The sequence below is a fragment of the Myotis nattereri genome (genome assembly GCF_964212035.1).
Source record: "Myotis nattereri genome assembly, chromosome: 5".
In the NCBI taxonomy this organism is placed as follows: Eukaryota; Metazoa; Chordata; class Mammalia; order Chiroptera; family Vespertilionidae; genus Myotis; species Myotis nattereri.
In genome coordinates, this window is record NC_138080.1 from 15811808 (window position 1) to 15836097 (window position 24290).

Below are 24290 nucleotides of genomic sequence, written 5' to 3' on the forward strand. Positions count from 1 at the left end.
GCTGCCCGCCTGCCAGGCTCCGGGGCCGGGCCCACGGGAGGGTGGGGCGGCTGGGAAGCTGGCACGCTGCCCCCGGGGAGCCTCTCTCGGCAGGCGCCCGGGTGCCGCGGGGGGAGGGGGGAACAAAGGGCTCATTCTCCCCATGCGCAGCCGGTGGCATCGCCGGGGCGTTGGCGGAAGCCCCCGGGGCACGGGAGGGGGCAGGCCCAGGCGGGGCCGCCGAATCACGGGCTCCTGTTTCCCGCAGGGTGCTGGAGGAGGAAACCGGCGGAGCAGCTTCCTCACTCTCAGTTGCGCGTCTGGCGATGGCGATCAGAGGTCCTGCTGCGCTCCCCGCTGCGCTCTCCCTCCATTAGCCGCGCTGCCCCGCTTTGCGCCCTCGCTGGTGCTCTCGCCTGGGTTCCAGGATCGGCGCCCCCTTCCAGGCACGACCCCCTCCCCCGGCCCCTCGGCCTTTCCCCCACTCGGCCGTCTCCGACCCGGGGCGCGCGTTCGCCCGGCCCGGCTCCCTCTCTCCCTCCGGGGACACCGCTCCCTAGCCCCAGCCCGGCCCTCCCCGCGGCGCAGCACGGAGTCTCCGCGTCCCATGGCGCAACCCACTGCCTCGGCCCAAAAGCTGGTGCGGCCGATCCGCGCCGTGTGCCGCATCCTGCAGATCCCGGAGTCCGACCCCTCCAACCTGCGGCCCTAGAGCGCTCCCGCTGCCCCGGGGGAGAGAGAGCGCCAGCGCGCTGAGCACAGAGCGCGGGGTAAGGAGGCCTCGCCCGCCGGCCGGGAGGCCCGGGAGCCAGCCCATGGGGAGCGAGCGTCCGACGCCGGCCCCGAGGACCACCGCCCGAGCCGCACCTGGCCCGTGAAGCCCAGGTAAGCGCCGAGAGGCGGCGCCAGGGGCGCGCCTTCGGGGACACTTGGCTGGGTCCGAGCTCCCCGTGCTCCTCCGGTCTGGGCCACACATCCGAACCTTAAGGTGCCCGAGGGGGCTTGGCCGCGTTGGAGCGGTGGCCCCAGAAAACCCGGGAGCTCTCTGTCCCGGCTACGGCCTGGGGCTTCCCCCAGGGGGCCACGAACAGGGAGCACTGTGGCTCTAGTGCCACCTGTCATTCTGGTCCTTCTCACGCTCGTTCAATTTTCCCTCCTTTGCCTCTGTCTCGGGTGCAGCCCGCTTTCCCCGCCTCCTTCCCTCCCCCCACCAGGCTACGGTTACTGTGGCCGCTGGTGGCTCTGGCACTGCCAACTGGAGTGGGGTAGCTTTACCCATCCCAGCTGAGGTCTCTAATCCTCCTCTCCTGTGCTGGCCCACTCCTTCCCTTGGGGGCACGGTGGAGATCCCCGTCCTCAGCAGGCGTCCTGGGACTCATTCGGAAGCCAAGAAACTGTAGAGCACTGGGAAGAGGCAGAGACGCTGCCCAGGTGTGGGAAGCAGTACCAGCCAGCCTGCCTGGAGGCTCTCCCCAGTGACTCCAGCCTGCACATCCCACCCCTATAAGCCTGGGTGGAGCTGAGCGGTGGGGGTGGGCAAGCAGCAACCCCAGAACCACAGGCTGCATTTGGGAAGAGGCCTCTGGGACTGCCGCTCTCCAAGCCCTGTTTTATACAGTGGCACCTGAGGTCCAGAGGAGTGGCGAGACTTGCCCAAAGTGACACAGCGGTGGCGGAGGCAGGGCCCAGATCCAGTCTCCTTGTCCCCAGTACTGCGATTTCCACCCAGCTCATCCTCTGGGTTCTTGTCCCCATCCTTCCCCATGGCCTGTGCCGAGGTTCCAGGCTCTGTGAGGCATGTCATCTTAGACACAGCAGTCTCTACTGAGGGGCTCTGGCCCCAGAGGGCTGTCAAATCCCAGGTGTTTGGGGGTAGGGATGGCCCTTTACACGGCTGCATCCCACCCAGGCGGGTCCTCAAGCCGCATGTGGGCAGGCAGCGTGGATCCCAGCTGTGGGTTGGCACTTGCCTTACTGGTTTGAGCCGCCTTGGTGTTGCCAGGGCGGTACCCACTCTGTGCTTGGGGCAGAGTGCCTAAGAAGCTCATATTTTGGTGGTTATGCTCTAGGGACCCCCTCTGGGAGAGCCCCATGAGGGCAGGAGAGTGATGGAGAGTACGCCCAGCTTCCTGAAGGATACCCCAGCCTGGGAGAAGACTGCCCCTGAGAATGGCATCATGGGACGAGAGCCGAATGCCCTGCCACGAGACGGCCTGCGCCACGGGGCACTGTGCCTGGGAGAGCCTGCTCCCTTCTGGAGGGGTGTCCTGAGCACCCCAAACTCCTGGCTTCCCCCTGGCTTTCCTCAGGGCCCCAAGGACACGCTCCCACTGGTGGAGGGTGAAGGCCCCCGGAATGGGGAGAGGAAGGCCAGCTGGCTGGGCGGCAAGGAGGGGCTGTGCTGGAAAGAGGCGATGCTCACCCATCCACTGGCATTATATGGGTCAGCATGCCCGCCTCGCTATGGCCCCCTGATTCCTGAGCATAGCAGTGGCCATCCAAAAAGTGACCCTGTGGCCTTCCGGCCCTTGCACTGCCCCTTCCTGCTGGAGACCAAGATCTTGGAGCGAGCTCCCTTCTGGGTGCCCACCTGCTTACCACCCTACCTAGTGTCCAGCCTGCCTCCAGAGCGTCCATGTGACTGGCCCCTGGCCCCGCACCCCTGGGTGTACTCCGGGGGCCAGCCCAAAGTGCCCTCTGCTTTCAGCTTAGGCAGCAAGGTGAGTGTTGTAGCAGGCCATGCAAGGCAGCTCAGTGGTCCTCAAGCAGCCCTGTCAGGGCCACACCACACTGCCCTTCCATCCTGATGAAAAAATAAGGCAGCACCCAAATAGAGGAGCCTGTGAGCTCAGACAAAGTCAAGGCCAAGCAGTTCCTCTTCTGAGCACCTCCATCTCACTAGGCCTTTCCTGCCTTCGGGCCGTTTCAGGGACTGACTCATCCATTGTCCACTCAGAACAAGGCCCTGGGAGTTGGGGCCTCAGAATGTGTGTCTTGTTCAGGGAAAGGGGGGCAGACAAAGCCCTCTATCTGGGAAGATGTGCAGGCAGTCCCAAGGCCTGTGTCTAGGACACCTCCCCCACAGGCAACCCCCATGCCCAGGGATGAGATCTAGGCTATTTAAAACCGGTATGGTACAGGGCAGCAGATAATCTGGAGCGATCCTGGTGACCCTTTGGCTGTGCCAGACATTAGCCCTTTAGTTGCTGGGTTGCGGAGAGGTCTGAGAAATCCCAGGGGATGACCTGGGGGTGGCCAGGGCAGTGGGGTGGCACGTAGGAGGAGCAGTACCTATTGACCAGTATGTGAGATGTGAGTTCTTTAGTGTTTTCACAACCCGTAAGGCCAAAAAGGCACATACCTACTGGTCTTCAGTGTGTTCGTTTCTTTTTAAGCACTGGGAGCCCAAGTCAGCACCAGCTTAATCCTTTCTCACCGGCTCAATCCTTTCTCCTCTCTTCAGGGTTTTTACCATAAGGATCCGAGTATTCTCAGGCTGGCGAAGGAGCCATTGGCAACGGTGGACCCTGGGTTGTTGGGCTTAGCCCCTGGCGGGCCGCTCCAGAGAAGCGGGGAGGCAGAGTGCCCTTCGCTCCACCCGAGGGATGGAGAGACAGGCCTCGGCAGGCATCAGAATCTCTGCCCACTTCTCCTGGGGCATCCAGACACTGTTCCCCGGACCCCCTGGCCCACTTGTCCCCCAGGCCTTGTTCATACTCTTGGCAACGTCTGGACTGTCCCGGGCGGTGGGGGCCTTGGGTACCAGCTGAGGCCATCAACCACATCAAGGTGCCCCTCTCCTGGGCCTCCCACCACCCAGGTGGGCTGTTACTCATCCCACCCACCTGCTGGAGATGGAGGCCTTGGCCCTTGTGGGAAGTGCCAGGAGGGCCTGGAGGGGGGCGCCAGGGGGTCCAGCGAGTCCAGCGAGGAAGCAAACAAGGCCTCCGGTCCCAGGGCCTGCCTGCCCAACCACCACACCAAGCTGAAGAAGACGTGGCTCACCAGACACTCCGAGCAGTTCGGGTGCCCGGGAGGCTGCCCTGGGGACGAGGAGAGCCCAGCTGCCCCGCTTCAGGCCCTCAAGAGGGCAAGTAGCCCTGAGGTCCAGGGAGTGGCCGGCAGCCCAGCCGCCAAGCGCCCCCCTGACCCTTTCCCAGGCAGTGCAGGGCAGGACGTCCTGGACTCATCACTGGGGAACAAGGCGGAGGCAGAACAGCGTGCTGACCGCAGAGGTAAGGGGCAGGGGAGGGCCTGTGTGGGCCCTGCTTGGGAGGGGGCAGCAAGACGGGAGCTTTGCAAGGAGGTGGGGTCAGAGGTCCTTTATGAGTGGGTCGGACCAGCATCTGTGGGGAGTGCCTCCGCATCTACAGGCCCGGGCCTTCAAGCAAGTGGCTTCTATTTCTGTCTGCCTCCTCCCAAGCCCTGGTGTGTTGGTGGCCGTGTAATGACATGGTTCAGAGCTTGGGCTTTGGAGTCAGAGTGCCGGGGTCCTGACTTTGCTGACTGGTAGCTGCATGACCTTGAGCTAGCTGCTTCACCCCTCTGCGCCTCAGTTTCTGCATTTATAAAATGGGGATAAAGATGACACCTACCTCATAAAGACTCCTGCAAAGATTAAATGATACAATTCACCGAGAAGGCTTTGAAGAACTGGCACTTAGCACCCAATAAATGTTCGCCTTCGTGATGGTCTGTGCCACAATCCCTGTCTGAGGACTGCCTCTCCCGAGGGACCCCTTGTCCTGCCTCAGGAGCAAACAACTCTGCTAGCCAGCTGGATCACGGAAACTCAGTTTGGACTCTGCCCGTGTTGATGCTCTGGGCACATCCTGGACCCCTCTGTCACGCTGTGCCCTTCAGAGAAACACTCGGGCGCTGGCAGCCCCAGCCTCAGTTCCCGGGATCACCTCGGGTTCTTGGCCTCCTGAACTGCTGGGCCTGGATGCGGACTCTCTCAATGGCCGTGCCCGGGCACCCTGCACCTGGTGCGGGTCTGTCCACACTCTCGTAGGCCTGCGCCTGGGCTGGGAAGCCATTGACCTCTTGGCCTTCTTGGGTTACTGCACCTGTGGTCTGTGTTGAAACTCTCCGGCCTTCTCACCTTCCAGCGCTCTCCGTCCGTCCACGTCGGGATTGTCTCCTCACACTGTCACCCAGCCAGCGGCATTGCTAAGCTCACAGTGGAGCTATCCAAAGTCTACACTGGCTGGATCCTGCACTTGGGTCAGGACCATCACCTGAGCTGCCCCGGCCTTGGGTTCAACGCACCTGCCTCTCGGTCCCATCAGTCATGTCAGGGCATCGTCAAGCTCCTCTCGGGGCCTTTTTTGTGAAGCTTCTAGCTGCCTGGTCCACTCTCACTGGTTCCAAGTCAGGCCTCGGGGGCCTGGGCCTAAAGACTGGGCTGGTTCTGCGTGCGGACACCTGGGGGCTAAGGCAGGGTCTGGGGTTCGCACAAGCCCAGGGAGGCCCAGACCCCTGACCAGCTGCATTGTCCTCTCAGGACCCCGAGATGGCAGGGCCGGCCTCCAGGACCCAGGGCGTCAGGATGCACCTTGCTCAGCTCCCCCGGCAGGCATTGCTCAGTGCCAAAGCTGTGCCCAGGCAGCGGGCGAGGTGGGAGGGCTGGCCTGCCACTCCCAGCAAGTGCCCAGGTGAGCCCTTGCTCCTGGATGTCCCCACGTCCTCCCACTCGGGGCTTCCTCCTTACCTTCCTCTGCCCTGTCTCCAGATCGTCTCTGGGAGGGGAGCAGCAGGAGGAAGACTCGGCAGCCAGCTCCGAGGAGGGAGGAGGCTCTGGCCCGAGGGCCGGGCCCAGCGTGGGCCTCGCCAAACACCTTCTGAGTGGTTTGGGGGACCGACTGTGCCGCCTGCTGCGGAGGGAGAGGGAGGCCCTGGCCTGGGCACAGCGGGAAGGTGAGCAGCACCCGCAGGGCATTGGGGAACCCAGGAGAGCCTGGTGCTTTCACCAGGAGCATGGGGACCTCCGAGCGTGAACACCGCCTTCCCACCAGCACTGCCCTGTCCTCCCGTTCAGGAGGACGCCTGCCCGCCTTGCCCTTATTCCCGGCTAAGGCTCTTAGTCACCGTGTTTTCTGAAGTTTCTGACCTGGGAGGCGGATGTCGGGAAGGTATAAAACCTGGCCCAGCCCACTGTCTAAGAGCTCCGGGCTTGTTGGGGAAACAAGACTGAGTGCCAAGTGTCTGTAAGAGCACTTGAAGGCGGGGAGCTCCCTGCGGGTGGTGCATGAGGAAGGCTCCCTGGGTGGCGAGGCTCCCGGGCCCGCGGAGGCTGGTAGGATCGGGGCTGATGTCTGAGGCTGTGGAGTCCCTCTGCCTCCAGGCTCTCCCTCCTGCATCATTTCATGGCGCCTCGAGAGCAGTGTGTTTGGGAAAACACCCCTGTGGTCCATCACTTCTGGTGGAGGCCCATTGGCAGCTTCCTCTTGCCGCAGAAAGTCCAGCCCCTACCCCGTTTCATCAGCCCCTGCCACTCCCTGAACCCGAATTCCCGGCACCCCGAATCACCCACAGGCCTGCGCGTCCTTCCCAGCTTGTCCACCCCTTCTGACCTTGGCACTTTCTGCTGCTTCTGTCTGGAAGGCCCTTCTCCTCCCCTCCCACCTGGTGAATGAAAACTTACTCATCACTCAGGCCCATCTGTGAGCCTGCCCCCACCATCCCCACCCTTGGCCTCCATCGCATTCTGGCACCCCAGCACCCACTCTGTGGGGCCTTCATCGTTGCCATGTTTATGGGTCCATCTCCCCTTGGAATGTGAGCACTGGGAGGGTGAGAGCCAAGTCCTGACTAGCTCTGGATCCCAGTCTCTAGCCTGGGACGAGACAAGGTGTTTGTTGAATGAATAAGTGAACATTTGCTCACTGGCGTCCTTGCACCTATCAGTGGGGGCCTAGTCTGAAACTCTGGGTGAGGGAAGGCATGGCCTCTTAAAATGTCCTCTTTGGTGCTGAGTCCCCTGCAGAAAGCCAACTTGGGAGGGAGGGAGGCAGGGAGGGAGGGAGAGGGGCGGGTGAAGAAATGTGTGGAAGTGGTGTGGGCTGGTAATTCAGGGCCAATGGGAAAATCCGTGGGGCAGGAACTGGGGAGATGGGGCCTGCGCCATCCCTGGGAGGGTTTGCTGGAGGCAGTGGTGCTCCGGGGAGGTTCTGTACAGGGGCTGTCGAGTAATCGGGGCAACTGTGAGGGGCCTGTTTCCCTTCTGGGGCAGCCCCTTGCTGGAAACTGCCCCCGCTTCTCCTCCAGGCAGGTCTGCCACATGAGGACCCCCAAAGGGGCCTGTGCATGAGCCCTCTCTGACCCTATTCTCTCCCGTGGTCAGCAGGCCAGGGGCCGGCTAGGACAGAGGACAACCCAGGCGTTCCAGGTTGCTGCAGCCGCTGCCACCATGGACTCTTCAACACCCACTGGAGATGCCCCCGCTGCAGCCACCGGCTGTGTGTGGCCTGTGGTCGCATGGCGGGTGCTGGGAGGACCAAGGAGAAAGCAGGTAGGAAAGGAGCCAGGGGCCGAGGGTGGGAGGGCAGGGACTGGGGCCTCGGACGGCCTGCTCTAAGGTTTGTGGCCATTTCTTGGCTGCCTCTCTCCAAGAAAGCCTCCCTCCCCGGCCCCAGCATCAGCCACTACTGCCCAGTGCCCCATAGAGCAGACCTTCCCCTCTCCCCACATCTGAGGGCCATGCCTGTGTCCTTCCCACCCTTGAAAGGAGTCGTGTGCCTACTCGGTGCCTCCCATTTTCTCAGCTTGCACCTTTTTAAACCTTACAGCACGGAGGTGGCTATTTTTGCCTCTATTTTCCAGATTAGAAAAACTCAGGGATGTTAAGTGACTCATCCAAGGTGGTCACATAGCTACTGAGCGTTGGCCCGGGATTAGCCTCAGCTTCTGATTCCAAGTCCAGTTCTTTTCACTGTTCTCAGCTTTCTCTCCTTGGCTCAACTCGGCCACTGGATGGGCTTGAAGTTGCCCAGCGTTCTAATAGACAGGGCCAAAAAGAGTTCCAGGGTAGAAACGTTCAGAACACTCTATTCTACGTGGTCATTATGGAGTTTTGCAACTCATATCAGCATATTAAAGTGTCTGCGTTCCAAAAGCAAAGGATCGTATGTCACAGCCGAACCCAAGTGTCCCAGAAAGCCCATGCTTTATGGATTGTCGCGTCCCCTGGTTTAGATATCGGTGCTCCTACCCTTCCTCCCTGATCTTAACTTGTGCTTGCCTTGATTTTCTGACATGCAGCTTCTCTCTTTCTACCCCACAGGCTCTCCGGAGCAGCCCACGGAGGAGTGTGCCCAGGAGGCTGGGCACAGCGCCTCCTCCCTGATGCTCACCCAGTTTGTTTCCAGCCAGGGTGAGTCATTGTGGAGGGGTGGAGGCATGCAGGGGGCGGGTCCTGGGGGAGAGCAGCTTCCTGTTTGGATGCCATGCCCTCCTGGTTGGTGAGGTCAAGCAGCACAGGGCGGCCTCTTGTCTGCAGTCACCACCAAACTCCATCTCGCCCCCCCTCGGCCCCCCGCCCCCCACCTCCAGCTTTGGCAGAACTGAGCACCGCAATGCACCAGGTCTGGATCAAGTTTGATATCCGGGAGCACTGTCCCTGCCAAGCTGATGCCCAGGTGTGGGCCCCTGGGGATGGGGGCCAGCAGGTAAGAAGCACGGACGGTGACAGAGTACTAGCCGTGGGCCCCAGGATTGCGCAGTGTGATGCACAGGACTGACCTGGGCAGGGTTTGGCCCCTTTCTTTTGATGGGAACGAAGAGGAACACCAGGCTACTGCCCACCCTTCCTTGCGGATTTGGGTCCATGGAGCCAGTGTTAGCATTTGTCCCCCCCCCCCCCCGCCCCGCCCCCTGCCCAGCAGAAGCCCTCACTGTGCACAGCCAGAGCGCCTACCCACAACGCGCATGTTCCAGCTCAGCACTTGCCACATCTTGCTCGAGCGGCTTGCTTTCCTGTCCTGTCTGTCCACATCCCAGGCACAGACTCCTGCCGGCGGAATGTCGACTCATCTCAGTATAGTATTCCCTGCACCGCTCACACAGCAGGGGCTAGATAGGCATTTTGCAAAGCTTTTATGAAGCTGGAGTTTTTGTTATAAAAGTTATTCATTCAAGAAATAGTTTATTGAATGCATTTTGCATGACAGACTCCATGCTACATACCCGTGGTGGAAAATTTGGAAAATACGGACAGGGGGATAAGGAAGAAAATGACAGTGGCCTGTAACGCCACACGATCATTTTGGTATCAGTAGTTTGCCTATCTGTTTATTCGAGTCTGTTCTAGTGTACTTCAGATTGGACTGTACATAGGATCCCATGAGCAGCTTTTCCCCACCTAACGTTACATAACCTTTTGCTTCTTGTAAACATGATTTTAGGACGTACAAGAGTCTGTTGTTAATGCTTGTGGGTTGAGTTGGATTGAGTTGCCTTTGCCATTTTAAAATCTCTGGTTGGACTGGGGGTGGTGGATGGGTTTAACAGAAGGAGCCTAGAGAGAAAAACACCCCAACTCCACAACCTTCCTGCACGGAGGACACCAACAGGACCAAGGACATCAAAGCGGGTGAGGCCCCTGCCCCTGGTTCAGACTGGGGTGGGCGTGCTGGGCCAGGTGGGAGGCCTCAGGAGAGACTGGAATGGCTTTAGCCGCCCCCTCCCCCAGTTGCTAGCACTATTCTCAAGTCACTCCAGAGAAAGTAAATCTAAACAAAACCTAGGACAAGCCTCCTGATCTCTTTCCAGCCAGAACCCCTTCCTGAGCCCTCCTTGGGAGAGGCTCTGGAGCTGCCAATAGGAAAGCTGGGGTGGGAGGCGAGTGCATCCAGAGCAATGGGCCAGCCAATGAGGAGAGAGTGGAGCGATGGGCCAGCCAATGAGGAGAGAGTGGAGCGATGGGCCAGCCAATGAGGAGAGAGTGGAGCGATGGGCCAGCCAGTGAGGAGAGAGTGGAGCAATGGGCCAGCCAATGAGGAGAGAGTGGAGCGATGGGCCAGCCAGTGAGGAGAGAGTGGAGCGATGGGCCAGCCAATGAGGAGAGAGTGGGCTCGGCCGGGAGGTGAGGAAGGGGAAGCCTTCACTGTTTTCCTCCTCAACAGAGACCCTGGACTCCACAGAGACGCCTGCCAAGGACCGTGCCAGCCGAGGGCCCCTGCCTTGTCCCTCTCTCTGTGAACTGCTGGCCTCCACCGCTGTCAAACTCTGCTTGGGGCACGAGCGGATACATATGGCCTTTGCCCCTGTCACTCCAGCCCTGCCCAGCGTGAGCACGCGCATGGGGGGCACGCTGGGGGCGGAGGTGGGGCTGGCCCTCCCTGCGAGCTTGGCAGGTCCTGAGTCCCTCTGCCTTCCATCACCCCTGCCTCCGTAGGATGACCGAATCACCAATATCCTGGACAGCATCATCGCGCAGGTAGTGGAACGGAAGATCCAGGAGAAAGCCCTGGGGCCTGGGCTGCGGCCGGGGCCAGCCCTGCGCAAGGGCCTGGGCCTGCCCCTCTCACCAGTGCGGCCTAGGCTGCCTCCGCCGGGGGCTTTGCTGTGGCTGCAGGAGCCCAGGCCTCGGCGAGGCTTCCACCTCTTCCAGGAGCACTGGAGGCAGGGCCAGGTGAGGCTCTCACCACCCCCTCCGGCTCTCACAGCCTCGCCTCCCCTCAGGGCCCTGATCCCTAGGCCTGGCCCAGCACTTCGAGCAGCGGTTCTCAACCTGTGGGTCGCGACCCCTTTGGAGGTCGAATGACCCTTTCACAGGGGTCGCCTAAATACATCCTGCATATCAGATATTTACATGACGATTCATAACAGTAGCAACATTACAGTTACGAAGTAGCAATGAAAATAATTTTATGGTTGGGGGCCACCACAACATGAGGAACTATATTAAAGGGTCGCGGTATTAGGAAGGTTGAGAACCACTGTCCTAGAGGGAGCAGCAGGGGCTGGTCCCCGAGCTGTTCTGGTGATCTCTACCACACACCCCGGCCTGAGCATGTTGGGCAGCCCATCTTTCTCCCCGTGTCCCCATCCCCCCACTACAGCCTGTGTTGGTGTCAGGGATTCAGAGGACATTGCAAGGCAGCCTGTGGGGGACCGAGGCTCTTGAGGCGCTTGGAGGCCAGGTGCAGGCGCTGACCCCCCTCGGGCCTCCGCAGCCTACAAACCTGGGCGCGGCGGCCTTCTGGGATGGATTCTCCCGGCCTGAGAGTAAGTGTCTTTGGTGTGGGGTCGAGGGAGCTGGGAGCCAGAGCAGGTGGCAGCGGAGGCCCAGAGGGGCCCCGGGGGCAGCTGGAAGCAGGGCCTGGGGCAGAAACAGGACTGTCTTGCTGCCCCGGGGACAGGGCCGCGGGGCAATGCCCTCTCTGTTCCTCCCCTAGTTCGCCCAAAGTCATCTGAGGGCTCAGTCCTCCTGCTGCACAGAGCTCTGCGGGCTGAGGACGCAAGCAGGTGTGTGTGGGACCAAGGACTGGCCCTCCCTCCTCTCCTCCTTACCCCCACCTGTGACCCTTGGTACACTCTGCTTGCCTCTGGGAGTGACCCCTGGAGTGGAGGGCTTTGATGGCGTCTCTGGTGCCTGGGTTGAGCCTGCTGGGCATGACTCCTCCCCCACAGGCTGGAGAACCTGGCTGCCAGCCTGCCCCTCCCAGAGTACTGTGCCCAACATGGGAAACTCAACCTGGCTTCCTACCTCCCACCGGGCCCTGCCCTGTGTCCACTGGAGCCCCAGCTGTGGGCAGCCTATGGTAAGCATGCACTGCACTCCTGCCAGTCCCTGCCCCATTCCTATCATCTCTGTGCCTATACGTCTGTGCCAAGGTTCTGGCACCTTTTCCCAGCTGTCCTTTCTCTACCTCCGTGCAGGTGTAAGCCCACACCGTGGGCACCTGGGGACCAAGAACCTCTGTGTGGAGGTGACTGACCTGGTCAGCATCCTGGTCCGTGCTGAAGCCCCACTGCCTGCCTGGCATCGGGCACAGAAAGGTGGGTCCTCGGGCGGAAGCAGGGTGGGGACAAGCTGCAGATGTGAGGTGCTGTGCCTGCCTGCCCGGGGCTCTCCTGACCTCTTTCTCTCTCAGACTTCCTCTCAGGCCTGGACGGGGAGGGGCTCTGGTCTCCAGGCAGCCAGGTCAGCACCGTGTGGCACGTGTTCCGGGCACAGGACGCCCAACGCATCCGCCGTTTTCTCCAGATGGTGAGGAGGGAGATGGGACCCTGCCCTTCCCCGATGCAGCCCCTTGGCTCCCTGGGCGCAGGATTCCCACCCAGAAGCCCTCGCTGTCTGTGTTCTCTGGGCTCCCCACTCCCTCAGGTGAGCCTCGACTCACACGCATGTGCAGAGAAGGCAGAGTGGGGCCTTGTGGGAGTCATGCAGTGGGTGCACAGAAAGAGCAAGGGCTGAGGTGGGAGCCAGTGATGACATGGACTCGGAGTTGCTACAAGCGAGGCACTGTATTGAGGCCTCGGTCCATTATCTCAGTTCATGGTCACGCCACTCCTTCATACACACAGGCTGCGTTCCCATTTCTCAGATGAGCAAAATTGAGGCCGAGTGGTAGCGCTGGGACCTGAGCTTGTAGCTGTTCCCAGCCCAGGGCACCACCCTGTGCCCCTCCTGGGGCCTCCCCTACGGAGGCGAAGGGAAGCCCGTCTGAGATGCCCACCTGCTACGCTCCCTTAAGTCATCGGCATCTCATGAGGAGGTGCTCCTTGAGGTGCGAGCAAGTAAGGGCTGAAGGAGGCCACCTGGCAGGTGGAGGGAGAGACGGGACCGCACTGAGGGGCAGGGGAGGAGAAGGTGAGCAGGAGGCAGGAAGGGCCAGCGGCTGCGGCCAGCGTGGAGGTTAGGGCAGGTCCAGTTTCAAAGTCTGGCTGAGCTCGGGTTGTCCTGCGGAAAAGACGCCCACCAAGTGTCACCCCTGCTAAGGCCTCTGCTCACATGCAGACATGCCGATGTCAACATGGCTGCCCACCACCACCCTCCTGCCCACAGGCGTGCACATCTGCAGATATGTCGACAGGCACATGTAGACCTGTAGATGCACACACAGATGCTCGAACACATCTGCAGAGGGGAGCAGACAGAAGCATCCCTTCGTACCCACATGGCAGTCCCCTGTGGCCAAATCCAATGACACATGGGTAATCTGAGGGGTGCAGTCTCACAGGGTGGCCTGGGGAGCACTGACCTAGCTCCAGGATGGACTTGAACTGGGGGGCGGGGTCAAAGGAGCCTTGGCTCCTGCCTAGAGCTACCTGAGGGTCCAACCTGGCTTTACCAGTCTGCCCCTCCCCGTGGCTCAGTCTTGGAGCCTGAAGCTCAGAGACCATTGCTGAGGTTCTAGCTGAAGGGGTGGGTTTCGCTGGTGGCCAGTTGGGGCGCGATGCTGGTGTCAGCCTCTGTAGGTATTCCCTAGGCATCTGCTCTGGCCTCTGCTGGTCCCTGTCTGCCCAGGGAGCTCCCTGCTCGGGTTTGGCTGGCAAAGCCGCCTCCACGGCTGTGCTTGCTTCAGGGGCCTTGGCCCGGACGGGCCAGCCTGCCCATCCACTGGGAATCAGAGCTGCTGTGTGTCCTTGCTGCTTCTGAGTCTGGGATCATAGAAGAATTTGGATTTTCTCTCCAGGAACACCTAATCACCTACAATTTAGCACACAATTCCGATGTTCGCTGGAATCCAGGTTAAGAGGGGATATATAGCAAGTTCATGAGTTGGGACTATTCAGGGTGTCTTCCTGGGTTTTGGAGAAAGGGGCATGTTTGCGTGACGGAGGAGAGGGCCCAAGGCCAGGCTCCTCAAGGCCTCTGGATTCAGGAAAAGCGGGGATTTAGACCCCCCTCACCTCAGGGCCCTTAATCCTTTCCCCTAAACTCCTTTCAGCCAAATCTCCAATCTGCCAACCTTAGTGGCTGCAGCCCCTCACCACCCAGCCCCTTTATCTCCGTCCTACTAGTATGTCCTCTCTGCTTGCCCTTCAAGACTTGAACACTCAGCTGTTTCCAGTGCCCACAGCCCTGCCCTCGCCTCCCTCCCTTGCTCATTCCCCTTTCTCGTCTTTGAGGTGTGTCCGGCTGGGGCAGGCAACCTGGAGCCTGGCACCCCAGGAAGCTGCTACCTGGATGCAGGGCTTCGGCGGCGCCTACGGGAGGAGTGGGGTGTGAGCTGCTGGACCCTGCTGCAGGCCCCCGGAGAGGCCGTGCTGGTCCCTGCAGGGGCTCCCCACCAGGTGTGTCCCCAGGGGCCCGGCTCTGCTGAGAGCTCAGAGTGCCAGAAACAGCGAGAACAGCAGCACAGCGATGCTGCATCCCCCACCTGGTATGGCCTCGTCCCTCTCCAGACCCGGGGACCTAGGCTGGCAGGAAGCACACTCCCACTGTGGCATTCTTGAACTGGGCTTTGGGTCCGTGGGTGCTGACTCTGCCTGTGCCATCTCTGGCATCCCCTTGGCCTGGTTTTGGCTATGCCCTTGGGGATGCTGGTGCTGGATCCAGAGCCTCTGAGAGCTGGGCAGGGTCATGATGGGAAATAGAGATCAGGGCCAACCTGGGACGCGTGAGTCCCCACTGACCCCCCTGTTCCCCTCCTTCCTGGCACAGGTGCAGGGCCTGGTAAGCACAGTGAGTGTCACTCAGCACTTCATGTCCCCCGAGACCTCTGCCCTCTCTGCTCAGCTCTGCCACCAGGGATCCAGCCTGTCCCCTGACTGCCGCCTGCTTTGTGCCCAGGTGAGTCTGACGCTGGCCAGGGAGCTGGGTGTGCTTCCTAAGTCCTCCTGTGGCACAGCTGGGGTGGCACAGCAGATACAGCTCTGTGCCAAGCAAGCAGCTAGCCGAGGCCAGGAAGGGCGTTCTTCTTGGTGGGGAGAGCCCACGAATGCGATTGTGAACTCCGTGTCCTCTCTTTTTTCTCCTAGGTGGACTGGGCTGTGTTCCAAGCAGTGAAGTTGGCTGTGGGAACATTACGGGAGGCTAAATAGAGGGATCCCAGGTGTGTGGGGTAGAGGTGGTGGGTAGGTAGGCCAGGTGCTCAGCTCAGGCACAGCATAAGCAGACAAGACACTGGGGACTTGGGGACTTTTGGTCAATTCCACACGCACCACTCTGGGTACCAGCAGGACACCCTGTTTCCCGCTTCTAGCCTGGGCCCTAAAGCCAACAACCACAGTGCCACTGAAGTTCACACCTGCCCTTCGCGGGCTGGCACCTGCTCCGCCCCGTGCTCCTCTCCATGGTACCAGGCCCACACTGGGGTGACTGACTCCCTTCACCCCGCTGCCCCCCAACCCAGGAGACAAACAGCCTTTCCTTGGGGGACTTTGGGAATCACTCTGGCTTAAGCAACACCTTCTGCTCCCTCATCTCCTGCTGTCCCACCTGCGCCAAGCTCTGTTACACACCCACCTCCTCACGGGACTCTGGGCGCCCATGCACTACAGGCATCTGGACAAGGGGCCGCTGAAATCCTGCCCTCTTGTTCGAGAGAGAGCTGTGACGCGTGGGGCGGGGGCGGCCTCAGGACACTACCCAGGCTTGGCTGAAGGGAATGACAGGGGTGAGGCCCTGTCCCTGTTCCCTTCTCTCACCTCCCTCCTTCCTATTTTCCATTAAAGTCTGTCGTTTTCTGAAAGCCACCAGGCCAGTGTGGGTGGCCCTGCTCCTGCTGGCCACATAGATTGGGGAAGGAGGGGAGACATGGAAATGGAACCAGGTGGGCAGGAGCTGGGCTGTCCCTGACGGGGGCCTCAGGCACCCCTGCCTGCTCTTCTTCCCTGGACCTGGGTCCCTCCCTCTCACTGAGCAGATGGAGCCTTCCAGGGGGGTACCCTGAGGATGCTCCTGACAAGCGACAATAGCAAGGCAGAGCCCTGGGCACAGCAGCAAGGTGGCTTGAACCCCAACCCTCCCCGAAAACTCCAGGCTACCCCATCTCTTCCATCTGATCTGACTTGGAGCTCCTGGAGTGTGGCCCAGGAGAGCCCCGGCCAGGGCTTGGCCTGCTGCCTGCGCCGGTTGGCAGCCCCTCCCCATCCCCAGGGCTCTCTGTGTGGCTCTGCCTGTTGCCCTGCCCTAGCACACCTCAGCCAGCATGCTCCCACTCGTCATACCTGATTGTTCTGCGGTGGTTCGGGAAATGTGTGTGTGATTTTTTTAATAAAATAAAATTTTTTATTATAAATTTAATACACTTTCAGAACATTTAGAAAATAAGAAATGTCATCTGTAATGCCACCTCCACTCACTCTCAACCCAACCACTGATCGTATTTTGGTATATTTCCTCCTAGCATTTCCTCGTGTAAAGGATCTGTGTTACATGCAGTTGAATTGGTTTGCTTTTTACTTGGTTTCTCTCTTTTAACAAAAGCTCTTGTGATCATTTCCTGGGTTGCTACCTAACCTTCATTATTAATGGCTGCTTATATTCCCTTACGTGGCTTTGCCATGATTTACATAGCCATCCTTCATTTAAAAAAAAAAAAAAACACCAAAAAACGTTCCTTCATTGTCTGCAAAGCTAGATTATTTTCATTTTTTCATGTGATAGAAAAACAGAAAATTAAGGGACTCCTGCACTTTACTGTGCCACTGTTTTCCTTTAAACCAGGGGTCCTCAAACTTTTTAAACAGGGGGCCAGTTCACTGTCCCTCAGACCGTTGGAGGGCCGGACTATAGTTTAAAAAAAAAAACTATGAACAAATTCCTATGCACACTGCACATATCTTATTTTGAAGTAAAAAAACAAAATGGGAACAAATACAGTATTTGTATTTGCATGTGGCCCGCGGGCCGTAGTTTGAGGACCCCTACTTTAAGTGATTTCATTTCATCCGGTGTCATGATTCTGAGGTAGATGTTATTTATTTCTATTACACAGAAGAGGAACAGGCAGGCTGGGGGGTAAGTGAGTCACCCAAGGCCACACTGCAATTTCAGTGGCAGAATTGGGATTTGAACCACTTGTTCTGACTCCAGCCGCCTCATTTACTTGGGGCTTAATGGCCTTTGCAGATGGCTCTGCTGACTGCTCTGTCCTCCTTCCAATACATGCACTTTCTAGCTGATCATGTTCCAAGTGGCACTGGGTGACCCATCCCTACCTACACTTCTCCTTATGTAGCCTTGTCCTGGTGTCACCCCAGAACACCAAATACAGGGTCCTTCCTCTGCGAAGATGGGGGTGGCTCTGCCATGGGGCCTCTTTCTTCCCCACAGACCTCTGCTTGGGGTCACAGTACCCTCCAGGGAATATTGGGTCGGACTCCATGCAAACAGCAGGTGGACCAACCGTCCCAGGACTGGCCTGGGGATGAAGCCAGTTCAGATGGGGACTGGCCTTGAGACTTGAGGCACTTGGTGGCCCTCTTCCTTATAGAGGCTTAGCTTGTCCCCCACCCAGTCCAGCCTGCTCTTTAGGCCTCTGCTTTTCCCAGCAGCCCCACTGCCCGCCTTCACCTCCAGCCTCTCTCACTGGCCCGGATGGCGAGGCACACCCTCAAGGCTAGAAATGGCCTCAGGTGTGTATGCTTCATGCTACCTCTTTCTTTTTTTCTGATAAAGTACATTTTCTAGATTCTTCATTTTGAAATGATTGTAGATTTACAATCAAGTCACCAAAATAGCACAGATCATTCCCAGTTATCCTTCAGCCAGCTCCCTCTCACGTTAACATGGTACATACCATGGCACAGTGATCAGAACGAAGACATTGGTTTCCATACAACACTACTGACTAAGCAACAGACTTTATTGAGATTCACTAGTTTTCCCTCGATGTCCATTCTGTTCCAGGATTCACTTCTGCCTGTGTCTTACCAATGACCCAGACGGTAGATGTGGCTTTCCCAAGATCACAGCTAGTGGCATCGCCCAGGCTGCCAGACCTCCTCCCTAACCCTGGGCTACTGCCCTCCTTCCCCTTCCCACTCCGACAAGGGACAGGGTTTGCTGCTCTGTGGCCAACGCTGGTGTTACAGACGCCCTTCCCCGCCCTGCCTGCCCATGCCATCCCTTCGGCTTCTGAGGTTGCCTACCCTGCCCTTCTGCACTCCTACTCACATGCATACGTGGGTCCATGTGCCCTGGAATGGCTGGCTCGGGCTTCGCTCCTGTGGGCACTGTACTGTGTGGACACTCTGGGCCACCCCGCTGCATGGCCACCCCCACCTGCCAGCGATCTTCCCTCTCTGGAAATGGAGGGCATGGAGGAGACATGAGGGAGACCTTTCTTTCTTTCTGGTTCTGAAGGTTTCTATCTCAGCGCCCCCCATCCTCAGCTTTTCCCATCTGTCTCAGGGCCTCTCCTGCCTCAGTCTGGGGTGTGCTCCCTTCTTCCCAAAGCCTGAGAAAGCCTGCCTTCTGTTGTCTCCCTCAGCTCCCAGGAAGGGCTGGCACAGTCCGAGGGCCTCGCCAGGGCTGCCCTTCACAGTTTACAAGCGGCTTTCATAGTTGCCTCCTGTGCTCCTCACCACAGAGGTGATTAGGTCCACTTCAGAGGAGCGGAGCACTTTTCCCAGCGATAATGGGGGGAGTGGAGCCGCGGTTTGTTGAAGTCTTTGCTCTTCTAGGCAGTCAGGCTGTCTGGTGTTTATCTTAGGCTGCCTCTGAGGCTCTCACAGCCCTGCCCAGACATGACCTCATTCTCTCTCAAATCATCCCCGGGAGGCAGAAAGGAGTCTGGGACCAACGCTGTCCCCACTTCACAGATGGGAAAACTGGGGGATACACACACACACACACACACACACACACACACACACTATGTTAACAAGTGGCTCTGCAGTGCTAGGGGCCTCTAAGCCTGGTGAGTTCAGCTGTTGGGAGGCAATAGGTCTGGGGCTGGGAGCAGCAGCGTCAGCAAGTGCCTCCAAAGAGTGTGGGCCCACAGCCTCATACAGCGCCTGCCTCCAGGGATCTCAGTTCATGTGTGAGAAGGGCCTAAGGAGGCAGACCTGGTGTGGCTGGAATTCCCTAGAGTCTAGTTCAGCCGTGGGCAAACTACGGCCCGTGAGCCGGATCCGGCCGTTTGAAATGAATAAAACTATTGAAAAAAAAGACCGTACCCTTTTATGTAATGATGTTTACTTTGAATTTACATTAGTTCACACAAACACTCCATCCATGCTTTTGTTCCGGCCCTCCGGTCCAGTTTAAGAACCCATTGTGGCCCTCGAGTCAAAAAGTTTGCCCACCCCTGGTCTAGTTCCATGGTGGCCCTGAAGGCACACTTCATGAAAGTGGGCCTTTGTGTTGTAGCAACAAGTGCTGTGGCCAGGAGGGCCCAGCCGGGGGTGGGGGCAGTTGGTGGGCTGCCTGGTAAACCGCCCATGGAGCTCCTCCATGACATCTCACCTCCCAAGAACCCTGTGAAGGAAAAGCTGTGAGCCAACCCCCAGATGGGGAGACTGATGCTCACAACTTACCCAGGGACACAGCCAGTGGGCAGCGGTCGGGCATCTGGCTCCAAGTCCATTGCGTTGTCTGCTCCACCAAGCGACTAACCTCCTCACCCCCACCCCACCCCCCAACACACACACACACACACACACACACACACACACACACACACACACGGAGGTGCACAAAGGCAGCAGGAGGAAAAGGGGAGACCTAACTGAGGATCCCAGATTTGGCTGGCTTCACAGTTTCACTCCAGCTGGCCCTGCCTTCCTGTCCTGAGAGGTGGTTAAAGGAAGCTCTGAGGAGGAAAGGTCAGGCTGGGAGAGAAGCGGGAGCTCGCCAAAATCCACACCCTGCTCTCAGAGCAGCAGGCTGAGCCAGCTGGCGGTGGGGGCAACAGAGATGAAGGAGCAGAAACTGGCCCCTGCTCGCGGGGGCTCCCAGGCTGCAGGGTAGAGGGCGCTGAAACAGAATAGGAGATGCCAGGCAGGGGGCTGGGACGCTGATCCCAGGACCTCTCTGCCCCATCCCCCTTCTCCCACTGCCAGCCACACCTTGACCATCCCAGCCCTGCTCCCTCCCTCCTCTGAGCGCTGTCACACCTCCAGCTCAAACCAGTCATTTGGCTCTCGGCTTATAACCCTGAGTTGACTTTTTATTATATGTCTACATCTACCGTCCCAACTAGATCAGAATCTCCTCCAAGGCAAAAGCTCATGTCCTCTGTTACAGTACATTTTTGGTGGGAAAAAAAATGGTTATTTAGGAAGTGATCATTTTGGGCAATGCAGTGGTATGTTTATGACAAAGCTGGACAATGCATCGCGGCCCCAGACCTCCGTGACGTCATTCGGCTTGTGACGTCACCGTCGCTGGCTACTGTGGCGCTCCGCAGCCCACAGGCAGGATGACGCAACCGTCAGAACCGGTGCGGACCTGTGCGCGCTGGAGATGTTAGCGAGGCTGGCGGCTAGAGGTACCGGGAGAGGGCGAGGAGAAACGGGCAGAGAAGCCCAAACTGGGTGGTGTTCGCATGGCCCCGACTGGCCCCGCCTCCGCGATGACAGACGCGGGTCAGCCAATCCGGGCCGGCCGCGGGGAAGCGCAGCCTATCAGCGGCCGGGGCTCGGCCGGCGCTTCCGTGTTCGTTCGCGAGCGCCCCGCGCGAGTCCGCGGGGGAGGGGACGGAGGCCCAGGCAACGCACCGGGGCTCCCACGGCGCTCCCCCGCGGCGCTCTCCGCCTGGCCTGGCGGGTCTGCGGGCCCAGGCCGCCGCCTCCCAGGGGACCGGATGGCCTCGGAAGGCCCGGCGGGGGAGCTGGAAGCGGTGCTGGGGGGTCAGGGGCTGCGTGTGCAGAGCTGGGACTCGGAGCCGGCCGGGGAGCTGCCGGCACCCGTGCGGCTGCGGAGGAACGTCTGCTACGTGGTGCTGGCCGTGTTCCTCAACGAGCAGGTGAGCGTCCGCCGCCGGCCCGGCCCGCCGCCTGCGCCCGGAGCGCGCAGCCAGCCCCGTGGGGACCGAGGACCTACCGGCAGGAACCAGCGCTTCTTTGTGGGTGGCGCTTCCCAGTTTTGCAAAGCACCGTCATACTGACCACTGAGCCTTGTGCGCCGAACCCTGAACCCTGCGATTGTCAGACACCCGCACAGAGGAGGAAACCGAGTCCAGGAGCATGTCTGTCTCATCGCACTAGGCCTCGGCCCCTAACGGGGAGGCCCCTAACGGGGAGCGCTCGTATTCCTCTTCCTTTCCCGCAACGTAGCGAGCACAGGCTGGCGGAGTGGGCGCTCTCTAAGATGCAGGGACCTCCCCTGGGTCCCTCGGGCAGTGAGGGCACAACCTGTGCTCACATTCAGACCTCGCTCCTGTGTGATGCTCTTTTTGGTGCTGATCTCAGTACAAGTTGCTGTGACAACAGCTAGAAGGGGCCAAGGCCATAGGTAGGAGTTAGAGGGGGTGTCGGTGGGGGCATGTTTCAAAGCCTAGATTTCAGTGTGAGGACAGGCCACAGCAGTTTGCAAAACAAGAGGGGAGGGGAGAGATACAGGAACATATGCGGACAGTGCAGGACACATGGTCTGATCCCCAGCCCCTGAAGCAGCTCCCAGGAATCTCAGCCCCTTTCTGCAATGGAAGTCCGAATGCACAGGGGTACATTGCAGAGAGGGACAGCGGTAGCTGGCAGCCACTCAGGGGCCATTCCCTAGGAAAGCTCAGCGGTTTGAGGGTGCCCACTAGTAAGGGGGTACTGGGTGACTGTGTTTGAGATATGACCTGGCCCCAGGGCAGGGGAAGGCTGCTGGCTGTGCCCCTCCTTTGGAGATCCCAGCCTGGCTGTGTGAGGGTGAGGATTTTCTCTCTCCCCTCAGGATGAGGTGCTAATGATCCAGGAGGCCAAGAAAGAATGCTATGGGTCATGGTACCTGCCTGCGGGGAGAATGGAGCCTGGGGAGACCATCGTGGAGGCCCTGCAGCGGGAGGTGAAGGAGGAGGCCGGGCTGCACTGCGAGCCTCTGACATTGCTGTCTGTGGAGGAGCGGGGCCCCTCCTGGATCCGCTTCGCGTTCCTTGCTCAGCCCACAGGTACTCGTACAGCACACCTGGTGGCAGTGCGGGCCGGGGGCAGTTGATAGCTTTCCCCCTGCTTGTCCTCAGGTGAGATCAGCCCCTATTCTGGCTGGTACAAGCCTGGCATCTCCAGATTCCAGCCTCAGAGTCAGGGTTAGAGTGCCTCGGTGGGCTCTTTGCCAGCCCTAGCACTTCTCTCAACACAGACCCTTTCCCCCACCTCTCCCCCAGGTGGAGTTCTCAAGACTTCCAAGGAGGCAGATGCAGAGTCCCTGCAGGCTGGCTGGTACCCACGAACCTCCCTGGCCACTCCTCTGCGAGCCCATGACATTCTGCACCTGGTTGAACTGGCTGCCCAGTACCGCCATCAGGCCAGGCACCCTCGCATTCTGCCCCAAGAGCTTCCCTGCAGTGTGGTTTGTCAGCGGCTCGTGGCCACCTTTACCAGTGTGGCCACCCAGACAGTGTGGGTGTTGGTAGGCACAGTGGGGGCACCTCACTTGCCCATCACTGCCTGTGGCTTCACCCCTATGGAGCAGAGGGGTGGCATCAACATAGCCATCTTGCGGCTGCTACAGGAGTGTCTGACTCTGCACCACTTGGCAGTGGAGACCAAGGGGTTGCTGGGGCTACAGCACCTGGGCAAAGGCCATACGGATGGCATCTGCCTGAATGTGCTGGTGACAGTGGCTTTTCGGAACCCAGGTATCCAAAATGAGCCCCCAGAGGTTCGGGGTGAGAACTTTGTTTGGTGGAAGGTGATGGAGGAAGACCTACAAAGCCAGCTCTTACAGAGGCTTCAGGAATCATCTGTTGTCCCAGTCAACAGATAGAAAGGTGCCATAAGTAGACACGGGGCTGCTGTCTGTGCTCCTTCCACAGGCCTTCCCCTCCCTCTTAGGGAGGCGGGAGGTTGGCAATCAGGGATCCTGTTGTATTGGGAGCAGGATAGTTCTCCTGCTTCTCAGGGGGACTTCCATCTCTCCTCACCATGAGCAGGTCCCTACATTGCACCAGAAGGGACAGTGCCTGTAACCAAGCAAGGAGTCCAGAGCCCAAGGGGATATGGGAACATTCTGAATCCGAGACAGCATCTTCTCTTCTACACCAGGTTCTCAGGCACTTGGAATATGAAGGGGTTTCTGGGGGAGGTCACTCCAAGGACTGTGTCCCTTGCTGAGTAAATAGGTGTTGCTTACTCTGCCTTCCTGCCTAAATGTCTCTGTGGGGAGGAAGTGAGCAGGAAGGGGGGACTGCCCTCAGAAGAGAAGCTCCTCCCCTTGTCCGTCCGAGGCCTTGCCAGACCGCAGGCTGACACAGCAGGGGCCAGCCTGGGTGCTGGGAGCCAGGAGCAGGCAGGCTTCCTGCTGTCCACCTCGGCCTGTCTCGGGCACACTGAGAACCTCTTCGTCCTGCCTGCCAGGTAGGATGTGACCACATCCCCTCCAAGTTTTGAGCAGTGAGAATGCCAGGGAAGCTTCGGGTAGGTGAGGAGTCAGGCGCTGCCCAAGTCTGGATTTCCTTCTCCTTGAGCTGATCCCTCCCCATTCTGCTGCTGGGCCCCTGGCTCTTGCCTCTGCCTTTTTATAACTCTAGCCCAAACCAAACCCAAATCTTCTCATTTCCCTTAGGCCAGCTGAATCATAGTAGGAATGAACTTTACTAAAATTTAAAGGAAAACTAAAAGGAATGAACAAAGAAAATACATGTGTGCTCCTCACTGCATCTGAAGTCTCGATCTCTGATTCCGAGCTGGGAAACACTTGGTTGGGCTTCCCTGCTGAAGAAGCTACACTCTGGCCCTGAATGAAGGACCAGGGGACCCGAGGGCCCCCGGCTGCTGCCTGCCTCTCTTGGCCACCATCTTGTCTTTCTTTCTGGCCTGTGGGGCTGTGGTAGGAATCCTCCTGTCCATCCGAGGATAAATACCTCCTAAGATGCAGCAGAACCCTTTCACTCCCTCTCACTTCTCTGTCTGAGGGACCCACCAGTCCATATTCACGTCAGAGGGCAGTGATATTTTTTAAAATATATATTTCTTTATTGATTTCAGAAAGGAAGAGGGAGAGATAGAGACAATCAATGAGAGAATCATTGATCGGCTGCCTCCTGCACGCCCCCTACTGGCAATCGAGCCCACAACCCAGGCATGTGCCCTTGGCCGGAATCGAACCCGGGACCCTGGCTCTATCCACTGGGCCAAACTGGCTAGAGCTGCGCCCGTTATTTAGCCTATGGTAGATTCCAGCCGTGGGTGCCCATTCGAATCACCTGGAGAGCTTTAAAAACAACTCTGGGCCAGCCCAGAGGCACCAATTTATCTCACGG

At 59.1% G+C, this 24290-nt stretch overlaps 3 protein-coding genes across 4 annotated transcripts; all 3 read left to right on the plus strand.

Moving 5' to 3' along the window:
- Positions 1–586: 586 nt before the first annotated feature.
- Positions 587–691, plus strand: HRURF (HR upstream open reading frame; the record flags this gene model as incomplete). The annotated part of the gene is made up of 1 exon (XM_081090634.1): positions 587–691. One exon carries the CDS (start codon positions 587–589, stop codon positions 689–691), a length of 105 nt encoding a protein of 34 aa, XP_080946760.1.
- A 1396-nt stretch (positions 692–2087) lies between these two features.
- Positions 2088–16177, plus strand: HR (HR lysine demethylase and nuclear receptor corepressor; the record flags this gene model as incomplete). 2 transcript variants are annotated; one of them, XM_081090680.1, is made up of 18 exons in its annotated part: positions 2088–2699; positions 3443–4214; positions 5486–5636; positions 5714–5898; positions 7328–7492; positions 8264–8353; positions 8533–8648; positions 9490–9571; positions 10104–10267; positions 10376–10612; positions 11043–11208; positions 11379–11448; positions 11614–11744; positions 11863–11982; positions 12078–12193; positions 14059–14223; positions 14594–14722; positions 14911–16177. In XM_081090680.1, 18 exons carry the CDS (start codon positions 2088–2090, stop codon positions 14971–14973), a joined length of 3534 nt encoding a protein of 1177 aa, XP_080946806.1. In that variant the 3' UTR covers positions 14974–16177. The 2 variants fall into 2 exon arrangements, with proteins under 2 accessions (XP_080946806.1, XP_080946807.1); XM_081090681.1 differs by lacking the exon at positions 14059–14223.
- Positions 16178–20568: 4391 nt separating this feature from the next.
- On the plus strand, positions 20569–23686 carry NUDT18 (nudix hydrolase 18). The gene is made up of 3 exons (XM_081093098.1): positions 20569–20846; positions 21764–21977; positions 22194–23686. Exons 1-3 carry the CDS (start codon positions 20685–20687, stop codon positions 22793–22795), a joined length of 978 nt encoding a protein of 325 aa, XP_080949224.1. The 5' UTR covers positions 20569–20684; the 3' UTR covers positions 22796–23686.
- Positions 23687–24290: the final 604 nt, after the last annotated feature.

Excerpts from the sequence above, each read along its gene's own strand:
- NUDT18 (XM_081093098.1), top strand. The coding sequence starts at position 20,685 with ATGGCCTCGGAAGGCCCGGCGGGGGAGCTGGAAGCGGTGCTGGGGGGT. Across the intron at positions 20,847-21,763 it reads CCGTGTTCCTCAACGAGCAG|GATGAGGTGCTAATGATCCA; the intron begins GTGAGCGTCCGC and ends CTCTCCCCTCAG. Across the intron at positions 21,978-22,193 it reads GTTCCTTGCTCAGCCCACAG|GTGGAGTTCTCAAGACTTCC; the intron begins GTACTCGTACAG and ends CCTCTCCCCCAG.